This window comes from Rhinoraja longicauda, chromosome 5 (assembly GCF_053455715.1).
Source record: "Rhinoraja longicauda isolate Sanriku21f chromosome 5, sRhiLon1.1, whole genome shotgun sequence".
NCBI classification, from domain to species: Eukaryota; Metazoa; Chordata; class Chondrichthyes; order Rajiformes; family Arhynchobatidae; genus Rhinoraja; species Rhinoraja longicauda.
In genome coordinates, this window is record NC_135957.1 from 30,959,330 (window position 1) to 30,982,233 (window position 22,904).

Genomic DNA, 22,904 nt, shown 5'->3' on the forward strand with positions numbered 1-22,904 from the left:
ATGTATTTGTAATGGTGGTTGTTTCATGTAAAATATATTTAAAATGTGTTTGGAAATTTGCATAGGATCAAATAATGTATTATAAGTTCATATTTTTGATGTATAATGAAATGCTCTCAAATTTTTGCACTGAAAAATCCTGCAAGTGCATTTAGATAAAGCCTTGATATGCATTTAAGTTCAAAATATGTGCTTAGTTTTACATAATGCATTTAATCATTAACTCTTAAGATTTGATATTCTAACTTGGTTGAAAAGTTTTTCCACTTGATATGATGCTTATATTTAGTTATTTTAAGTACATTTTAAATGATAAAGATGCAGGTATTGGAATTTTGCCTTAATTTTTTCAGAATGGTAAATTTGATGAAGTGATTACATTTCACACAAACATAACGTTGGAACGTCTTCAGTGGGGAGATATACTTTAAACTTAAATTAAAATATTGTCACAGCAAGTAACATTATTTCTGCATGGATTTCAAATTGCAGATTACTCTTACAAAAGTTATTCCTGTGTTTGAATGGTTTTGTAAGGTTTCTGTGAGTTTATTGGCATCAGGAAAAGTTAATATTTTTACAGTCATTATCATTGAGGCATTTACCTCCTGCTTGATTTCCTTTTTCCGTCCCTTTCACTTCTGCCCTTTATTGAAAAAAACCCCTTTTCAAAACAGCTCTACCAGGCAAGCTAATTGTTCTATCATATGTTGCAATATACACATTTATTTACCCTATATATGTGTGCAATGTAACAGAATTCCTTTAAAAAAAATCTTTACAGTTTTCTTCATCAGTTCTCCACTTTTGCAAATTGCAAAGGCAGGAGGATGCTGAACTTGTACGGTGATGTGGTCAAACATGTGTTTTGGCATTATTTTCCCCCCATCTAGCATTACCACAACTTTCCACAACTCCCTGCCCCACATCCCCGTTGAAATCTTGGGACCTAAGTGAGCTTTGAAGAACGGTTCTGGTACGGACAATTCAGGAAACATGCATCAAATTATTTCTTATGATTTTGTGCTCCTGCAGCTTTTCCCAATTAAAAAGAAACAATGGCAATCTTCTTGTCAGTTAAATTTAATATTATCATATTATTTAAATCTTCTTCATCCTAACAAATTCCAAGCTGGTTTTTACCCATTTTCACATTTTCACACGGCACTTTCAAAGCTTCTGGCAAGTCGTTTCTCAATTGATTTTGCCATTTTTGTTCACCTATGCTTAATATTTTAAATTGTGTTTTGCAAATCAATAATACTCCACACCTTCTAATGTTCACTTATTTTCTGCCCGGCTATCTATTGGTTCAATCTTTAGCCCATCACTTTTGTGTTGCCTCCCATGAGTATGCAGTTCCTCCCCCTATTGTAGTCCAGCTTCATAATATCTGTAGTCACGCTGATTGATGCAGAAAAGACTGCAAATACTGGAATTGTGAGCACAAAAAAAAATCTGCTGGAGGAAGTTAGTGGAGCAGGCAGATGTATGGAAGGAAATGAATAGATGATGAAGAAATATGGTCAGTCCATTCCCCTACCAGCCCTGCTTTGTTCCTCCAGCAGATTGTTATTCTGTGTCTTGTTGATTGCTATCTAATTGGTTTTATCTTCAATTTAACATATTTCAATCATTAGTAGGAACTTAACGAAGTGTAACCTCATTGAATACCAGAGATAGCAAGGGTGACTTTTGCATAAATAAGGGTTTCACAAAACTATTTTTAGATACTATTAATAGGTATTAGAAAATTGTTACAGAACAGAAACATGCCAATTGAGCCAATGTCAATCTAATTTAGATGTTCAATAAGTCTTCACCTACTCTACATATACATCCCATCTGTGTTATAACTTACTCTTAAATGTACTGTTGTTATTTACTTCAACTAGAATGTGTTGTCTGGTTCTAGATTCTAAGCAATCACTTGTAAAATAACTTCATCCAGAATTTTCTGTTATTAGTGATTATATATTTAATTTTGATTTTGGCCACAAGTGACAACTTATCCTCTGTATCTATCCCATCAAATCTTTTCAGGGTCTTAGACTTCTGTCAGGTTCCCCCCTCCCACTAAATCCTTTCTGGGGACAAAGAGGCCAGGACCTGTTCAATCTTTCTTACTGAATACTAGACCTTTTTTTAATTGTCATTCGTCATTGAAAGGGAAACTAAAATTGTATGTGGTGCCTCAAGTATGGTCTAACTAAGCTTCCATACCATTTTAATGTTTGTATTTTCCTCAATTCTTCCCTACTTTGCTGCTGCTTAATTTATTTCTGTGTTTTTACACTCAGATTTATCACTTAATCTGCAAAAACTATGTAACTTTCCGTTTCATTCCTTCAAAATGCATTGCCTCACCATTTCCTTCATGGAATATAGTTTGGTAATTACTCACAGACTGTATGAGTTTATTAATATCCATCTGTACTTGCCACATTCCCCTTGTGTTCACTGCACCTCAACTTGCCCAATTCCTCAGAAGTTCATTGTAATGTATAAATTTATCTGTTCGGTTACTCTGTTTGGTTACTCTTCTTCACCCTGATTAACCTAAAGATTGTGCTTACTCTTCACTCATTGTGCATGATGAGATAAAATCTAAGATAACTGAAGTATTGGCCGTCTCCTCTGAAGGAAGAGACTATATTGTAGACAAATTAAAGTCATGAGAAAACTTATTATTTTTTAATTAAGCTTTCTTCATCCACATCTTTTTGTAGAACTCCATGACAGCTTTAATAGTGGCTGTTAAAGGTGGCTATACCGAAGAAGTAAAGGAATTGCTAAATCGTAATCCAAATGTCAATTTGACTGATAAAGATGGAAATACAGCTTTGATGATTGCCGCGAAGGAAGGTCACATAGAGATTGTTCAGGACCTTTTAGATGCTGGCACGTATGTCAACATCCCTGACAGGGTTTGTATTTTCTATTTTATTTCCATAGTAGAATGTTTTCAGAATTTTTTAATTGCAGTTAACCACATCAGGATACATTTTAATTTGAAGTTATAAATCTTAGAAAAAGTGTGGATTGTACATTTTACAGCTGCTGTAACTCGTAATTTATTGTTTCGAGGTGTGTGGAAAGAATTTTTTTCTTTGTGAATTAGATTATAATTTAGTCCTTTTACATTTTTGATTCATCATTATTGAAGCTTTCTGCTAACAGAAACTGTAACCATTTTAAAATCTTAGAATGTCTTAATTTTAAACTTTTTTTTCCTCCTTGTCTCTTCCCAAGCAAACTGACTAGATTTGTTCACATCTTTCAATGGCCCAATTGTTCTGCCTGACACTTCAAGGATTTGCAAGGAATTATGAATACAACCCAATCAGTCAAGCAAACGAATTTTTGATCCCCCTTTGACTCCATCTATACTTCAAGTTGCCTTGGGAAGCAGCCAACATAATCGAGGACCAGTCACACTCAGGCCATTCCCTTTTCTCTCCTCTCCCGTTGAACAGACAATATAAAAGCTTGAATTCACCTACCACAGATTCAAGAACTGCTTCTTCCCCCTTGTCATCAGACTCTTGCACATTCTAAGGCCAAACTTAGTCTTCCAATCTACCACATTTTCACTATATCTTCGTAAACATGGCACTAATAAACCAATAGCAATAGCCTAAGGCAAGTAAGTTTAGTTATCACAAGTCACTGAGAAGTGCAGGCCCTTTGGCCCTGCATCAACCACCAAGTACTCATTTTCAATAATTCTATACGAACCCATTTTACTATCCCAAAAGCCCCATCAATCTTTCCCAGAATATACCATCTTCCTACACACTAGAAGCGGTTATAGTGGCCAATTAATCTAAAAACTCACACTTTTGGCATGTGGGAGGAAATCGGAGCATCCAAAACAAAGCCACATTGTGTCAAAGAATGCAACTCCACATGAACAGCACAGGATATTAAGATTGAAACTGGATCACTTGAGCTGGTGCATAGCAGCTTTACTAACTGCTACTACGCCACCTATCACCATATACATTATGTTAAAAGGTTTAAATGTGTATTGCCCATCTTCAGCTTGACCCTTTACACTGGAATTCTTTACGAGTTCAAGTTTTGCCTTTCTATTCTAATACTCATCGTTGAGCATTGTTTCTGGGAGAATTTTCACATGCATTTTATTTCAGAGTGGAGATACTGTACTAATTGGCGCTGTTAAAGGTGGTCATATGGAGATCGTGAGGGCTCTACTTCAGAAGTATGCTGACATAGATATTAAAGGAACAGTAAGTCTAAATGTTGATCTGGATAATAAAGGGATAATAAAAAATATTAAAGGGAACAGGTTTTACATAAAATTGGAGATCATGACAGTAGACTGCTGATCACATGCTCTGTGCAACAATATTGGTACTAACACATGGAGGAAAATATTCTCTATAACGCAATGGATCGTGGTTAAATACTGGAATGTGAACCAAAGAAAATATCCTGGATTTCATCGGCGACTAGGAATTACTTAAGCAGTTATTTCTGTCAAAGTAATATATTTAGTTTACTAATAAACTTAGTCTCAGTTTATATATAAAGAATAGATACTGACAGATATTAAAGTGCTTTCCCTGTTCACCGATGAATTGCTGTTTTAAGGTACAATATAAAATTCAAACGTGTTGGGTGGAACCAGTGATAGGTGAACTGTTTCTAGTCAGTGGAATGGAATATAATGAGAATCGTAATCAAACAACAAAGGGTCCATCCCTTTGGCCCACTGAGGATGTACCGACATCCATTTACATTAATCTTATGCCAATCCAATTTTGTTTTCCCCACTTTCTCATCATCATCTTCTCCCCTCTCTCAAATTGTACTGCACACTTACGTAGTACGGGCAATTTCCAGTACCGACATGCATGTCTTTGGGATGTGGGAGCAAACGCGAGTTTCCAGAAGAAACCTATGTGCAAACTCTACGCAGACAACACAGGAAGTCAGGATTGAATCTGGAATACTGGAGTTGTGAGGTAGCAGCTCCACTAGCTGCATCAATGTACCTCCAAAATTGATAAATAATCACCCTCATTCAACTTTTTCTTGTGTTGTTGATTCATGGAAAATCAAGAAAAAATAAGTTTGTCAACACGTCTAGTGACCTCGTGAGAATAATAGCAATTTAAACGTAAAAGTTTATTTATTTCTTTATTTTACTTCCTGCAGCAAACACAGTGATATTTGAATCATAGATGGAACTCTTTGATTGAAATTTTTATGGGATGTCTGACACTGATGAGCAAAGAATAATCCCAAAGCATTTATTTGCACTTCATTGGCAGTACATTGCATCTGGAGAGTAATTACTGATGTAATGTAGGAACAAAAATCGATGCTCAAATTGGACACAAGTTTTCACAAACAGCATTGTATTAATGACCAAATACCATCTTTCCCAGTAATAATGACCTGCAAACTCTACAAGAGATACTGAGACTATTTATTTTTACTGTGTAGAATAATGCGTAAATATTTTAGTTGCAGAAATCAGTCTAGAAGATGTGCTCCAGACTCTGCAATGAGGTTTGAAAAGCACAGCCATTTTATTTTCAGGAGGCTATAATGCCACCGAGCTAAGGTTAACACTTTAAAATTGAAGCGACAAATAATCTGCCATAGGAATTCAGCGGGTCAAGCAGCATCTGTGGGGAGAAAAGAACTGTCAATGTTTCAGACCAAAACTCTGCATCAAGATAGTCCTGTTCCCCCAACAGATGCCACTCAACCGGCTGAGTTCCACCACAAATTGTTTGTTGCTTCAGATTTCAGCATCTGCAGTCTCTTGTGTGTATAGTTTTAAATTGAATATTAAGTTGCTTAATCCTAAGAAAATCAGAAGCCCTTTTGATCACGTTTTCAACAAAGTGAATATTGCATAATTATGAGTTTTAATTAAATTGTTGTTAACATTTCTTCTGACAATGTTTTTAGGATAATAAAACTGCTCTCTACTGGGCTGTGGAGAAAGGAAATGCAACAATAGTAAGGGATATTCTTCAATGCAACCCTGACACAGAAATCTGCATCAAGGTATGAGTAAATACTTACCAGATCTATTATAGTATTAAATAACGTTAATATTTTATTTTGATAGTTTGTCGCTGTTTTTGCCTCTTATTCCCTGAAGAGAACTTTACTCATTAGGCCTCTTTCCCAATTGTTACTCTTTCACTATCTCAGCTCAATAACTTAAATGATATTAGCAGATTTAAATTGCTTGTTTGTGTTTCCACTTGTGAGGCCTTTGTCATTGCATTAGGTTATGTAACTTATGGGATTGTTCAATAGGTTATTTTTAGAATATTCACATAGCAGATTTTGCTTAACAATATGTATTCACTTTTTTATTAATATGGAACTCTTTGCAGTAAAAAGTTATTTTGTGAATGGGCACATGTTGCTGACCAATATAAGCTGCTCCATCAACAGTTTCATGAAAATGCCAACTTCATTATCTTCCCCATAACCTGTTGTGAAATTACTGCAATCGCACATTTATTACTTATTAAATGACTCACAGAAATGTCCAGTTTTTCTCCCAATGTAAGTAGTGTTAGTGGCTTCCAATTAACTTATCTTGTTCAAAAAAAGAGATCAAATAGGTTTGGACTCTTCCTTTTAATGTGTGCACTATTTTGTACATTTCTCTGCTATGAATGTAATACATTTTCAATTTCTTAATTTCTCCTGGTATATTTAATGTCTTTGAATTCAGTGTTCTCCGCTCCATCCTCCTACTCAAGTCAAGTCAAATTTATTTGTCTTTGTGCTTCAGTTCATTTCTGTCCATAAAACAGATTTGAAAAGGAAATGCACTGTTTATCTTGTTTACTCGGTCCTGGTTTCTTCACTTTACTGTTATAACCTAAACGTTTATCTGTGTTATTATCAACAAATAAACCTGCATGATGAATTCAATTAACTGGATACATACAAGATTTGTGTTCTTTCATTTAGGTTTGACCTATTTCTTTCTCTTGGTGAAATCCATTTTTCTCTGCTGTCTTTAATTGCCCTGAATAAATAAGTCAGTTAAGTTTTGATCTAGTTTTTATTGATTCAGTTTTCCTTTCATTCTGATGTTAAGTGACAATCAAAGCACAGGAGAACTGATAAGGACATTGAATGATGCAGCCTTGTGGAAAGATTTTTAAATTGCAAGAAGAGTAAAAGAAGCTTTACTTGCATTTAGCTTCTTTTGCACCTTGCCTGAGAGCACTGTATGTTAACGACATATATTAGCTGGAAAAATTGTTTTTTTTTGCTTAATACTAATATTTATAATGGTACTAGTCATCACAATTTTGTTATTGAAATGTTCATGTCATCTGCGGTATTTTGATATTTTGTAAATTAAAACTTTGTAAACTGGAATTAATTTATTCAATTATTCCCCAAAATTTTTCAACCTTTGGGAATATTGGTTGAAGGTAAATTATTTAGAGCAGAATCCTTGAGAATTGCTATAAACTCCCCCAAAAGCTTGTTTTATGGCAATATTGTGATCAAACAGAATGACTTTATTTGTTAAGCTGCAGAATACTTCTGTGCTGATACTAAAACTAACAAACGGTTCTTCTCCATTTTCAGGATGGTGAGACTCCTCTCATTAAAGCAACCAAAATGCGGAACATTGAGATAGTTGAACTTTTATTGGACAAAGGTGCTAAAGTCTCTGCAGCAGATAAGGTAACAACTGTCTTTGTACATAATTTGATAAATGAACCATCAATGTTGCAGTAAAGTTCAGCTATTTTCACTAGCTGAGATAGAGCTATTTAAACATCCACTGGAAATATTGTATGGAACTTCAATGCTTCAATTCAATGGTTCAATAGGGCTTTATTGTCACGAAATGCAAACACACAGTGAAATTCTTTTTTTTTTACAAATAGTCCAGTAGAGTATTGCCATTCCATCCCCGATTAACAATTGTACAGAGATGGTCTACTGAGCCTGCATACAACAGACGTCATGTTTTGGCGTAATTTTCCATGTTCAGTCCACGTTACAGATATGAGCGGTGCCTATTTCAGGCAAGCCCCAGGCTGCTGAAGGCTTCCCTTTGCCTTCCTTGGTTGACCAGGAACTGACGTCCTCTCCTCGCCCGTCCACCTTTGTGCACAACCCGCAGGCATTGTCACTTTCATTTCACTGCACATCGAGTATGTGTATGTGACAAATAAATTTGACTTGACTTGACTTGAGGAAGGGCCTCCCGCAACCGACCTTCGCTGCGTGGTAGGCCAGACCCCAGTACCCTCTTCTCTCCCACTGGCCTCGGTTGTCTCCCATTACCTTTGTTGTCATCGCTGGCTTCCTCTTCCTTCGGCCTTCGGAGGACAAGCAGCAGCGGCTCGGCAGGCTCCACTTCCAGGCCACGGTCCGCTGGGTCCTCAGAGCATGGGCCAGCTCAACAGTGCCCCCTGCAGGCCACGGTCCGCTGATAAAGTTTGTTTTCTCTAGACCAGCGTTTCTCAACCGGGGTTCCCCGTGTTCCGCTAGAGGTCGCTAGGGGTTCTGCGAGAAATCCCCCGCGCCCTGGAAGTCTCCCCGAAAATGTGGCACCTAGGCTGGGCAAGGCAGCCAATCTCGACCTCATCGGGACTTCCATGGCCAATTTGTCAATTCGGCCGCTAGAGGTCACTGGAGGTTCCGCAAGAAATCCCCCCGCCCTGGAAGTCTCCCCAAAAATGTGACACCCAGGCTGGGCAAGGCAGCCAATCTCAACCTCATCGGGACTTCCATGGCTGATCGGTGGGTTGAATTTGCAACCTGTGGCTGGGGCTCTGGAACTTCAGCCCAGCTGGAGCCAGCACATGTATCCCGGTATCTCGCCCCCCCCCCCCCCCAGCAGCGTAGGTGGACCGTTCCGGTACCGTTGTAGCCCTACCGGAGGCCGTGACCTCCTTTGGTCAGGTAAAATGGATAAAACATTTTCTGATTTTTCTGGAACCAAGAGTGCCAGAAAATCAGTGGTGGAACTGTAATGAGTAAATATTAAATTTAAGTGCAAGATTATAGAACTATATTAATTAATTAAGACGTCGTTAAAATATAAAAAACAGCAGAAAAGCCAATTGCCACCTTTTTGGGCTGATTATCAATTTATGTGCGAATTTACTTCAACAAGTACTTCAATATGTACTTCAATAAGCAAGATGACATTATACTCTAAATTACTGTAATTAGTGGTCATATGTGGGTTTGTTTTCACCAGGACTAGAACTAATGTAGAGCAGAAATGCCCATCCTTGCTAATCATATGTAAATGGATTTTTGAGTCATTTTGGTGTTTAATTTCATATTTGTAATTTTATTATACACGTACGGCATATTCTTGGATAATTCTTGGTTATTATAATAGTCTTCAACCTGTTATGTCATTTAAAAGTATAATAATCATAGGGAATATATTTAGTGATGTCGAGACGCCGCCAGTGTGAAACAGCCTTTAGTGGTCAGTGGACAGGAGCTGTACGTGACGAATTTTTATGTAGGGGTTCCCTGAGACATGAACATTATTTCAAGGGTTCCGCAAGGGTAAAAAGACAACAATGCAACAAAGTTAGTGGTAAAACAGTAAATTTATTACGCCAGGCGGGAGTGGGGAGGTCTGCACCGACCGGATGGCTTCAGACACCCACAGAGCTCACCTCGTGTCCCACTCCAGAAAGCAAAGGACAAAGCGGTTTAGTTATATCTTTATCTTATCAGTGAATGATGTGACACAACTCGCATCGTGTCCATGCAAGGTAGTAAAGGAAATAAGACCATGTCCATATAAGGTATTAAAAAATCATCAGTAGGTCAGCTTTTATTTTTATTAATAAAGCAATCTCAGCTTATATTTTTTAGCAAAGCCAACTAAAGGTCAGTTTTTTTAGTAAAGTACGTGCTGTACTTCCCAAGGTTAAACACAGCTCACCCCCTTTCTGCTTAGCTAAGCAATTTACAACGTGCAAAGAAGAAGCAGGCATCCATTTTGTGACCTGTTTCTTTTATAATTACTTTAACTCTTTCATTCCCTCCTTTTATCATAACATGATAACAATTAAAGTCCCCGCAAAACACAAATTGGTCGGATACACTGTATTACAAATATCAAAGCAATTACTAGTAGAAAAATTAAACCGTAATGCGCTATGGACCCTCAGAGACCACCTAACCAGCTGAATAGCTACAAGCTGCCCTCACCATAATAGCCATGCATCTGGCTTCCAATCGTCTTGATTTTATTGACCTCCTGAAATATGTGGGCAACTAAGTTTGTGATATTAGAGGTCTCGTCAGGAACAAAAGTACAACATTCCCGTCCTATTATAGCACAGGTCCCTCCTTCCTCGGCCAGAATAAAATCCAGTGCCATATGATTTTGTAGGGCTACAGCGCGGAGTGCAACCATCTCAGCTGTCATGGATAAGAGAGCCGCCTGTGTATCGTCTAAGGCCTCCGCAGTGTCATTAGCCAATTTCCCCATTGTCGAGGCCATAGATATCAATTCTCGGGAGGCACAAACTATCCCGTAGGATAGGTAGGCAATCATCCAGAATTGCTCTGATTTAGATATGCCTCGTTTAGCCCGCAAGGGAAAGAATAACTCAGTCAGCTGTGGCAACATTCACATGTGGGGGACTACGTAGGCCTGATAACAACAGCCACGCCATGGCTTGGGCCTTTTCCACAATCACATGTCACCAGGTGGCATTCCTGGTAACCAATGGTAAGCCCACGAACCACACACCAAATAAGTCCCATTTAGAGGTCTTGGAGGATCAAACATACCCAAGGTGTCACAGGAGCTGTTTCCCAGAAACACCCCGCTCCCTTTGTTATTACAATAGCAGATGGCATTAGCCTTTCTTTCTGGGTAGGAAGTAGTTAGTCTCAGCCGTGGAATTTTCTGGGCTCTAGTTTCGGTTGCTTTCCATCCTGATTTGAATGGGGGAATGTATCATCCCTTAAAGACTCTGCGCCCCATTTAGGAAACAGGAAGCTGCCCAATCCTCAGTTCTGTTAAAAAGGATGGCCACCAACGGGATTCCCCCTTTCCAGCATGAGTAAGAGAGTGTATGTAGGTTAACAGTATAGGTAAAATGCATCAGTAACACAAACTTGTCCAAGAGGGGTGAGCCAGAGGCCCGTTGGGGTATCAATGGCACAGCCCTTTTGTTTCCTAAGATCTTTTTGCAGAGGTGTCCCCCTGCATTAACTTAACTTCACCCATGTTGGACAGAGCCGTTCTGTTTGTAAGAACTCTTTGTTCAGAGGGGATAATATTAAGGGCGTGGGAGGCCGACGTGCGAGCAGTGGCGTCGGCGAGGGGCTTTCCTTTAGAAACCTCATCTGGGCCTCCCATGTGTGCACTACATTTAATAATGGCTAATCGATGCGGGAGAGTTTGGTCCTGTAACAGATTCGTCACATAAAGGGAGTTTTTAATAGGGGTGACGTTAAAAAGCCTCTATGCTGCCAGAGGGCTCTAAAATCGTGGGCAACGCCGAAGGCATATTGAAAGTCAGTATAGACGTTAAGTGTCTTTTTGTTGGCCCAGAATGCACACCGCAGTGAGAGCTTAAAGTTCTGTCTGCTGGGCGAAGAGACCGATTTGGAACCGACCTTCTATTATGGCCCCATTGTCTGCAACTATCGCATAGCCCGAGGTTCAGTGTCCATTTTCGGGAATCAGAGAGGATCCATCCACAAACCAATTGCAGTCTGCCTGTTTGAGTGGAGTATCCTGTAGGTCCTGTCAGACTGTGGTTAATAGTTCATTTGCCCACGCACAGTCATGAAGTAGCTCTTTGCGATGTTTGGGCGGTTCTGCAAGAAATGCTGAAGGATTAATGGTGGTGCAATGATGGAAGGTAAGGTACGGGTTGCTCAGGAGGGTAACTTCATCGCAGCCTTATTGGGCTTGAGTCAAATGTTTAGTCGGTCCTGTGTTAAGCAGGGCTGCAACGCAATGAGTGGTGTATACTGCCACCTGCTGGTGCAGGGTAATATTGTAACAGGTATAACAGAGCTTTATTTGTCGTTCGGTACCGAAGTACCGAACGAAACTACATAGCAGTCATAGAAAAAAAAAGAACACAAGACACAGTAACAGCTGCATGCAGTCCTGGTAAAATCTAGACGGACTGAGAAGTAAGCAACCGGGCGTTGCACATCACCATGATATTGGGTAAGCTCGGCCGAAGCAGAATTTTGGATAATAGTGACATACAGTTGGAAAGGCCGGTTGTAGAGTGGGTGGCCAATAGCGGGGGCGGCCGCTGGGGCAGCCTTAAGTTTGGTGAATGCTTCTTCTTGCATGGGAGTTAGGGAAACTGTTGGGGTGCATTTGCGGATGCCAGGAGGGAGAGTTGCTTGATGTAGTTGGCTGCGCCTAACGGCTGCGGCTCTCTGGCAGTCTGTTGTCTTTTTTTCTTTTTTTTTTGTTTGTGTCGGTGTTGGGATGGTTTTTGTTTCTGTTTTTGGCTGTGTATGTGTGGTGGGGGTGTGTGGTGGGGGTGTGGGGTGGGGTGGGGGGGTGGGGCGGGGGGAAACCTTTATTTTATTAGGTCTCTTCCCCGGGGCGCGGCTCGGCTGCGGGCCTTAACATTGCCGGCGCAGCTCGGCTGCGGGACGTTTCAGTGCCCGGTGCGGCTCGGCTGCGGGCCTTAACATTGCCGGCGCAGCTCGGCTGCGGGACGTTTCAGTGCCCGGTGCGGCTCGGCTGCGGGCCTTAACATTGCCGGCGCAGCTCGGCTGCGGGACGTTTCAGTGCCCGGTGCGGCTCGGCTGCGGGCCTTAACATTGCCGGCGCAGCTCGGCCGCGGGACGTTTCAGTGCCCGGTGCGGCTCGGCCGCTGGACTTAACATCGCCCGGTGCGGCCGCGGGACGTTTCAGTGCCCGGTGCGGCTCGGCCGCGGGACGTTTCAGTGCCCGGTGCGGCTTGGCCGCTGGACTTAACATCGCCCGGTGTGGCCGCGGGACGTTTCAGTGCCCGGTGTGGCCGCGGGACGTTTCAGTGCCCGGTGCGGCTCGGCCGCGGGACGTTTCAATGCCCGGTGCGGCTTGGCCGCTGGACTTAACATCGTCAGCGCTGTTCGGCCGCGGGACGTTTCAGTGCCCGGTGCGGCTCGGCCGTTGGACTTAACATCGCCCGGTGTGGCCGCGGGACGTTTCGGTGCCCGGGGCGGCTCGGCCGCGGGGCCTTCCATCCCCTTGCGGGGGCTGTGCGTGTCGGTTGCCTCGGTAGGGGTCGAGCTGCCTGTCCGTGGGTGCGGGGGGAAGAGAGGGGAAGTTTTGTTGCCTCCATCACAGTGAGGGGGTGTTTGGAGTCACTGTGATGGATGTTTGTGTTGGGGTCGGGTGTCCTGTGTTCTTTTCTTTTTTGCTTCTTGTTCGTCCTCGTCATCCTCCTCCATATAGACAATAGGTGCAGGAGTAGGCCATTCGGCCCTTCGAGCCAGCAACACCATTCAATGTGATCATGGCTGATCATTCTCAATCAGTACCCCGTTCCTGCCTTCTCCCCATACCCCCTGACTCCGCTATCCTTAAGAGCTATCCTATAAACATGGTCGCTATGCCAGACAAGGGATCTCCGGAGGTATTTTTCTTAACCGGTTGTTTTTTAACTACCAATACTGTACGACCTTTTTCAGCGCTTAATTTTTCTTTCTCCGATCTTTTTCCATTATTTTTTTTCCACCTTTCCCCGCCTCTCGTTCCCATATCAACTGTTTGGCTTTTTTAATAGTTTCCACATTCCATGTTGCCCCTACTGGCCACGCTTCATTTCCCAGTCTTTTTGTTAATGAAGCGGACAATTGTCGGTAATATTTACATTTTTAAAAAACCGGAGCTCCCCTATCGCTCTTATCCAGAGCCTTTCTTGCATTCATATCATCGCAGTTACGATGGAGAGGAAATGGTTGTCCACTTCTTCGCATTGTGTGAATTTGCAAAGAGGATCTGGAGAAGGATGCCAGGGACCTCGTCACGGATCATCTCAAACTACTCCGTAACAGATGACCCACTGATCTGCACACTGTTCCCAAGAGCACATTTGGGGATGGACTTCAATTGCTGCTGGAAGAACATGAACTCAGTGAAAGATGCTCTTTGGCCTGCTCAAAACCTGGTGGTCTCCCACAAGAGTGAGATGTCCGTCTGGGAATGTTGCCAACTGGCCCGCTTCAGGGCTGAGGAATGCACTGAAGCTTGGTGCAGCCAACGCCAAGGCTCGGTGGGGGAGGACCACAGTCTGGGGTCCTTCCACTGCTGCACATTGGGGAATGTGCAGACAGGGTCCAGTGCAGACACCCCCCAAATGAGGGAAGGAATATCACCGCAGGAGGCCACATGAGTGGCAAGAATACTTTGTTTAAACATAGGTGCAAACACTGTAGGAAGGAACTGCAGATGCTGGTTTAAACCAAAGACCCTTCTTTAGACCCAAAATGTAACCCATTCCACCTCTTCGGAGATGCTGCCTGTCCCGTTGAGTTATTCCAGCATTTTATGTCTCTTATAGACAATAGGTGCAGGAGGAGGCCATTCGGCCCTTCGAGCCAGCACCGCCATTCAATGTGATCATGGCTGATCATTCTTGGGTGCAAACACTACTGAGTATGACACTATTGAATGTATAAAGTATTGTGAGTTTTTGCACAGTCTTTGTTTCGTATATATTTTTTATTCTGGAAGATTTTTTAAAAACTTGTAGTCTATAACATTGTATGAGCAGAAATTAGTGGCTGATTATTCATGATCTACTCCATTTTTGGTATATAGTAACTCAGTTCTGACACTGCTCATTTTAATTTTATTTATGGTTAACTCATTGTTTGTGCAGCTACAGATCCTCCACCAGAGGTTAATGAACTTTTATCTATTCATTGCTTCATAGAAACATAGAAAATAAGTGCAGGAGGGGGCCAGTCGGCACTTCGAGCCAGCACCGCCATTCATTGTGATCATAGCTGATCGTCCCCAATCAATGCCCCGTGCCTGCCTTCTCCCCATATCCCTTGATTCCACTAGCCCTTAGAGCTCTATCTAACTCTCTCTTAAATCCATCCAGTGATTTGGCTTCCACTGCCCTGTGTGGCAGAGAATTCCACAAATTCACAACTCTCTGGGTGAAAAAGGTTTTTCTCACCTCATTTTTAAATGGCCTCCCCTTTATTCTAAGACTGTGCCCCCTGGTTCTGGACTTGCCCAACATTGGGAACATTTTCCTGCATCTAGCTTGTCCAGTCCTTTTATAATTTTATATGTTTCTTTAAGATCCCCTCTCATCCTTCTAAACTCCAGTGAATACAAGCCTAGTCTTTACAAGCCTAGTTTTTCTTTACTAGTAACCTCTTGGCTTCCTCTAGGCTTCAGTTATAACATGTAGAAACAAGGAATTGCAAAGCAGATTTACAAAAAAGAAAGTGCTGGAGTAACTCAGTCTTGCATTTGGCCGCAGTCCGCCGGGTCTTGTCCTTGTCCACTCGGTCTTCATTTAAATTATTCTTCTTTTGCCAACTTTAAAGCAGGCAGACTTTAAATTATGCTCCTGATGTATTCTTCAATACTAGACATTTTTTTGGTGAGTGGCAGTTAATTGTAGGAAGGTTAAATTTGAATGCAGTGGGCTTTGGATTATTTGCGGGGACAGTGAAAGAGGATGTCATTTTGATTCCTTTGCAAGAAGAATGTGCTAATGTGGGGTTTGTAGATAGCTGTTCTGAACTTTCCAGAAGGTGACCTGCCAAGTGGGAAACTGGGTGCGATTAGAAATTTTTACTCACAATAGATGGAGAAACAGAGCTTGGATAAAAATCTGAGACTTGAGTGTATCTAGATTTTGACCATGCAAGGGTATTATTTGGGAGAGAATATAGGGGAGTTCATTTCACAGAGAATCCAGTTTGGTGCATGGAGATTTCCTGAAGGAAAGGGGGCAGATTGCTGGTGCTCTTATTGAGTAAGTTAATTGTGGTTGAATGATGCAATAGGCGTTTACTGGTAATTTACTCTCTATTAAAACCAACATAAATTAAGTTCTTGCTCAGCAAACTTGCATTAAGAACCATGTTATAGAAATGGAGACCACAATATTTGGAAATGACAATTTCTTTGGAACAACAAATTAATTCAAAGTGATCCCTATCCTCCTATATACTTCTGAGACTTGGACTATTTGCACTTCAAGGCACTAGAAGAATACCACCAGTGCTCTTTGTAAAGTATTCTCCAAATTTCCTTGTAAGCAAATGAACTGATGTATTTGTCAAAAATGATTTATCTTAACCAATTAATAAATCCATGTTGGCTCTGCCCAATTCTATTATTTTGCTAAAAAGAGATACAAAGTGCTGGAATAACTCAATGGGTCAGGCCGCATCTCTGGAGAACACTGTCCATCTTCTCCAGCGATGCTGCCTGACCCGCTGAGTTACTACAGCAGTTAATGGCTCTTTTAGTAAACCAACATCTGCAGTTCATTGCTTGTCTATTATTATGATTACCTTTTAACACAAATCCATATTTGGGAAAGTATTTTGAAATAATCTACATGTAATTTTTAGTGACTGGATGTTGAACAATTTATTGAGAACTGAGTGGCCTCCCAGCTTCAGTGACCCATCCATGCTCACTCCTGACCTTGGGTACTATCTGCAGAGTTGCAGATTCTCGTAGTGACTGAATGGTTTTCTCAAGTTTCCTCCCATGTTCCACTGATGTGCTGGCAGATTAATTGACTACTGCATATTACACATTAATGGCAACAAAAAAAAGACTCAAAGCAGAATGGATGGGTATGGGAGAAAGAATAAGTTCAGGGGTTGTAGAGAAATAAGGGTGAATGAGACTTTGCTTTGTTTAAAGTGAGAAACTGAGACTGGTGAGTTTAAAGGGAGTTTAAAATAAAACTGGTGAGTTTCAGTTTGTACATTTTGTACATCTTTCTAAAACAAGCTGAAATGTATAAGTACTGCAGCTCCTGCTGCTAACCCACCGATGTTCCTGACACCTGGTATTCCCAGCTTCATCTCTAATTCTGGCCACAAACTCGGCTTGCACTCTGGACTTCTGGCTCAGAATCTGGACCGAAAGGGGAGCTGGATGCCAAACTATTTGAATTTACAAACAACTCCACACTGAATTGTTTCAGTTTTGCTGTTTTCTGAATATCTTTATGTTAAACTGTTTAAATGAAAACATATGATTTGAAAATATTTCAATGCCAATGGTTTCAGAAAGGGGACACTCCACTTCACATTGCGATCCGTGGACGAAGTAGAAAATTGGCAGAACTGCTCCTGAGAAATCCTAAAGATGGACGACTTCTATACCGCCCTAACAAAGCTGGCGAAACTCCATACAACATAGATTGCAGCCATCAGAAAAGCATTTTGACCCAGATATTTGGATCAAGTAAGAATTTTGCTTGGTTATGTGCAGTAGTTAGATATATAAAAGGAAAATATTAGAATTGGTTAATTTAAATTATTTTACTTCTCCAATAGTTCTGGTTAGTGCCTGGAACAGTGCTGTGGTGTATAGATGAAGATGCTCTGCAACTGATGGTTGCTAAGTAAGCCAATGTCAACGACAAAAATCTTTATTAAGATTATGGGAGGAGGGAAAAACATTAAAATTCTGGATTGCTATTTAGTGATATTTTATTCACTTGCGATTCTTAAATATATTCTCTTTGGCTGTGCCTAATCAATAATTCTAAATGGTAAATTATTTTGATAGACAAATTGGGAGAAACCATAATGCCTGCAACTGACAAAAAGAAAGCAGGTAGCGACTGAGACTTTGGACTACACCAAATTTACATTATTCAGCTGCTTTCTGAGAATCTCCCCATGTTTTGAGAGACTGCCAGTCTAATAAGTAATGGATGTTTGAATCGTTAATCTTCCTCCTCTTGTTGCGAGTATCGTAACTATGCACAGAAGTGGATCTGCCAGAATATGTTGGTAAACTTGAACTTTGGATCTTGACACCTTCTGGTCAGTTTTCCATTCCTGTCCCTGCTTTCAGCTTCTTGTTAATACGTAGACCAGCAAAGAAGGAAATTCAGGTGATTGTACATACAGAATTCCAGGCAGCTTCTGAGGTTGCCAAGCCCTGTTGAATGTCTTAGAGTTTATTTTATTTGTCTTGCATCAGACGAATGTGCAGTGAAAAGTTAGTTTTGTATTGTTCTGGTAATCCATTAAGGACCACTTTTTGATTAAACCCGAATTAAAGATAGATACCTTGTTCTACATACTGTTGTTGTGACCTATTTGAAGGCATTTCATGTTCAGGGACTGCAGGAGAAAGTTTATATTCACACAGACACTGTACAGCTTTGTAGCTGACATGGGTCTGATGTTTTTTGTCTCTGTCACGGTCGTTGTGGAGCTTCCGGACGTTGACACGAAGGAATTAAGTTAGCGACTTGGTCCGTACGAAAGGTCAAGAGACATTGTTTTGCCAAACTGAAGATTGGCTCAGCTTCATAGTTTTGATGACCAATTTATGCTCCCCAAATTTTTTTAATTGATTTAAAAAAGTCCGAAAATATATCATAAACAGTCGTTGTGTTTTTGACACCACGATGTTTTTGATATATTAAATTTGAATATAAGAGAAAAAAAATTAACTCACCCCAAAATCACTACTACCATGGGATACCTCGTTGGGGTTTGTGAAAAGCAGTAGAGGTTTGGAGCCTCCGTAGTTTAACTTACGGAGGTACTGACCCCGTAAACGGTCGTAACAATGGACACCAAGCACAACGACCGTTCTTTGACCGGATCTTTGCCAGGCGGAATACCAGACATGTTACTGTATTTTTCTCCTGGTATTGATGAAGATATTTCCCTAGATCATTATCAAAACGTGTATGTATGAGGGGCCCTATGGTTTATGAATTAAATATTCAAGACTAAATGTGGCAGAGTTTTTATGTCACATTTTTGGTGTCCAAAATGGTGGTAAAATGATGAAATGTGTCTGTCATGAAAAAGGTTTTTGACTTTCGGTCTTAAAGTTATCTAATTTATATCTGTTATTTATAAGGTTTCACATGATGGGTAGATCGTCTTAAAGTTATCTAATTTATATCTGTTATTTAGAAGGTTTCACATGATGGGTAGATTTTTGTTAAGAGCAGTGTATTGGTCTAAAACATGAATAATAATCTTATTTCTCAAAATCTCCCCAGTATTGTAAAAATATACATATACTTCTATCAGATCACCCCTCAACCTCTGGCATCCTGAGAAAACAGTCCATTTGTCCAACCTCGCCTTGTATCTAATGCCCCCTAATCCAGACAGCACTCTGGTAAATTTTCTTAATCTTAAACCTAAAAATATTGTGTCATTCCCTTTATGATAATTCACAGTTGATAATAACTAAATTAAACTTAGTATGTGGCCTTTGGTTTCTCTTGGGTGGTTAACAGAGCAAAATGTAATTCAAACATTTATCCAAATCAGCTGTTATTTACTAAGAAGTAAAACGCATGAAGAAAACTTTGAGAGTGCTTTAGTTGCCTTTTGATATTAACTCAGTCTGTCCATTGATTTCATAGATCTCCAAGGAAATAAAATGGTTTCTTATAAATTGACTATCATTGCAATTTCTGTATGCTTTTGGACATTTTGGATGTTTATCATCTTATTTTAGTTTCAACTCTATTTAAATGAATGGATCTGGATTTAATATTTTTATCTGCAATATGATCTCAATAGTGGGAAAAACATGGGACAAAATTTTAAAAAGATAGTTTTTTGAGCATTCTCTATCCCCACCCCCTTGACATAATGGTAATGCATTTGAGGATACAGCTAAGGATACTTGTTTCCGTAGTGGTTTTTTTGTTTGCTTTGTATTTTAAAAGTTGTTTTACTTTATAATTTTCAGCAAATAAATAGAGTACTTCATGATCATTAACCAGGTCAGAACAGGAGGCTTAAAAAACAGAATAGATAAACAACAGAGCCACGAGATGTCTGTAAACTCCAGAAAGACCAGGCAATGGAGTCTTGAATGGATAATAAAGAGAATTCATTAAATCTCCTAGTTGACTGATTTGTTATTAGTTCTAAGATATCTTAGAAAGCCAGGTCAAACCTTCACTTACTCCAGTCAGAGGAAGAAGAGAAAAATGTGGAAGAGAAGGCGGTAGCGGTAACAGAAAGGGAGGTGAGAAACGGACAATTTTATCTGCAATGAAATAAGTAAAAACAGAAATGTTGTCTGCAGCTACAGGGGAGGAGTAAGGTGGGGGAAACAAGAAAAAGAGGGAGAGAGAGGAAGTAAGAGTGAGTGTGTGTCTGTATACTGCTATTCTATTACGATCTAAGAACTCCCTATGAATTATGCACTTACAGACAATGCATACAGTTCTGGGGATTGGCTTGGTTTGGGTAGAACAACTTTTCATTGCTTATAATGCTTAATTTCAATAGCAGGAAATTTGGCTCCAGAACGCATCGCAGACATGAATTCCAGTGGTTAGCTATGAGTGAACTTCCTTAAATATCAAGACAGCATTAACACACTGTGGAATTAAAGGGCTTTAGTAAAATTGAAATCAATAGGAAATGAGTAAACTCTCCCCTTGATAACATGTATAACTAGAAGGTCATGATTTTTGGAAATTAACCATTTCCACACCAGGATACTGCTACATCAGTTCCTTATGGAAATACATAAGGTACGAGAGGAACTCAACAGGTCATGGACATTTGTGGAATGAAAATGGATAGTTAACATTCAGATTGGGACCCTTCTTCGGCACTTTGTGTTTTATTCAATATTCCAATTTCTGTAGGAAGGAACTGCAGATGCTGGTTAACTGATCTCCCCGTTGCCAAAAACTTTAATTCCCCTTCCCATTCCCACACTGACCTTTTGTCAGAGTGAGGCTAAATGCAAATTGGGGGAACAGCATCTCATATTTCGCTTGGGCAGATTACAACCCAGTGGTATGAATATTGATTTCTCTTACCTGCAAGTAACCCCTGCATTCCCTCTCCATCCCTCCCCCACCCAAGTTGCATCAGCTTCTCATTCTCACCTAGCAAACAGCTACCAATGACCTGCTTCCTTTATCATCGTTACTTTTTTGCATATCTTTCATTAATTTGTTCTATATCTCTCTGCCTGTCCCGCTGATTTCAGCATTTTGTGTCTATCTTCCAATACCTGTAGTTCCTAGTGTCTCCAGCTCCATAGTGATGTGTTTTCACTGTTGTCATCACAACTACCTCTACCTTGAACTTCATCAGAAGAACACAAATTAAGGTATTCATTCACTGCATGGGGTTTGGTTCCTTCTGCAGCTTCTCAGATCATGAAATAGTGTGCTGCATGAAGCAAGATCTGAGCAATCTTGGGCAGATTAGATGGCAAGTAATGTTCATATTCCACAATCCCAGGCAATGACAATCTCCAAAAGTCACCACCACCTTGTCACAATAAGCAGCATTACCAACAACACATCTACCATCAACAACCTTGCATTTGCTGATAACAAGAAACTTGCATTGACCAGCCATATAAATACTATGGTCACAAGAGCAAGTTAGAATGATTTGCTCCTTGATTTCCCCACTGCCTGCTCCATCTCGAAGTTGCATGTCAGGTGAGTATTCAATTGGCCTGATTGGTAGTTCCATCGATATCCGTGAAGATCATCGTCATCCAACATGGTTGATATTTCATCCACCCTTACTAAATGTGCAGTCTATTCACCACTACTACGCCAAGGCTGCAGAATATGCAGCTAAAGCATGATGCTGAATGACATCTTTTTAGATAACTATATGATTTATATTTCATGAAGCAGGACAGATCCTCTCCTCCTCTGTGCCAATAGCCCAAAGGATTTCAAAAATGATCATTAGAGCTTGCACCTTTTCTCCTCTGAGATGTATTTTAACCATGGTTTGGCAATCTATCCACTTTTAAAGATTCTTGGATATTCTTTTTGTTTATAATTTCCAATACTTCACATTTTTTTGTTTTTATGTGTGTTAGTATTTACCTCCACACCTAAACCCTCCTTTGAAGACATGCAAAATAGGCTCCATATTGGTGCTTAGTAGAAACAATACGTAGAGGTTTCTTTTTGGATTTTTGATTTTATCTGCCAATAACACAATTTTTGATTATATCTACCAATAGTTTTTCATGCACCCTCATTGCCTTTCTAATTTCAGTCTGGATTTTTATTTTGCACATGTCCCAGCAGCCTTGAAATCTTTCTTACATTTGTTAAGCATTAGTAATGATCATCTGTCAATATTGCCAACAATTATTAAAATTGCAGGAGGTCTGAAGATATACCATGTAAAGATGCTGATAAATAGTTCGTCCAAACGATCTGATCCCTGAGCCAAACTATTGTAGTTCAACAATAAAACAAGCACGTGCCTGTCCTTTTCATAAAAATAGGAAAAATCTATTGAGAATCACTGAAACAAAATAGTGCCTGAAATACTCATCAGATTAAGACAGCATTTAATGAGAAAGAAACAGTCGATGTTTCAGGTCAATAAACTCATGCACGGAAACTGGAAGAGTCAATGAACTGAAAATTATCTCTGTTTCATGCTTCCTGATTTAATATATGACATTCTCTGCTATTATTGCCTGAAACCTATAAGGAAAGATTGTTATTTACCAAACTAAGGCTGAATATTGTCCACATCTTACTACATGTGAAGGTGGACTGTCTCTTTTGTTAGTTTAATTTATTGCCATGTGAACTGAGGTACAGTGAACTGAAGTACAGTGAACTGAAGTACAGTAACTGCGAATGCTGGAAACTTGAACAGAAAAGCGCTGGGGGAACGCTGTGGGCCAGTCAGCAACTGTGGAGGGAATGGGC

General features: G+C 40.2%; 1 protein-coding gene across 9 annotated transcripts in view; it reads left to right on the top strand.

The window, feature by feature from the left end:
* The window catches only part of kidins220b (kinase D-interacting substrate 220b), a 294,629-nt gene that overhangs the window by 224,927 nt on the left and 46,798 nt on the right, over positions 1-22,904 (top strand). For all 9 annotated transcript variants that reach the window (XM_078399227.1, XM_078399220.1, XM_078399228.1 and 6 more), the window contains 5 exons: positions 2,730-2,927; positions 4,155-4,253; positions 5,950-6,048; positions 7,609-7,707; positions 17,260-17,437. In XM_078399227.1, the coding sequence (XP_078255353.1) occupies positions 2,730-2,927; positions 4,155-4,253; positions 5,950-6,048; positions 7,609-7,707; positions 17,260-17,437 (673 nt within the window). The remainder of the gene's footprint in view (positions 1-2,729; positions 2,928-4,154; positions 4,254-5,949; positions 6,049-7,608; positions 7,708-17,259; positions 17,438-22,904) is intronic.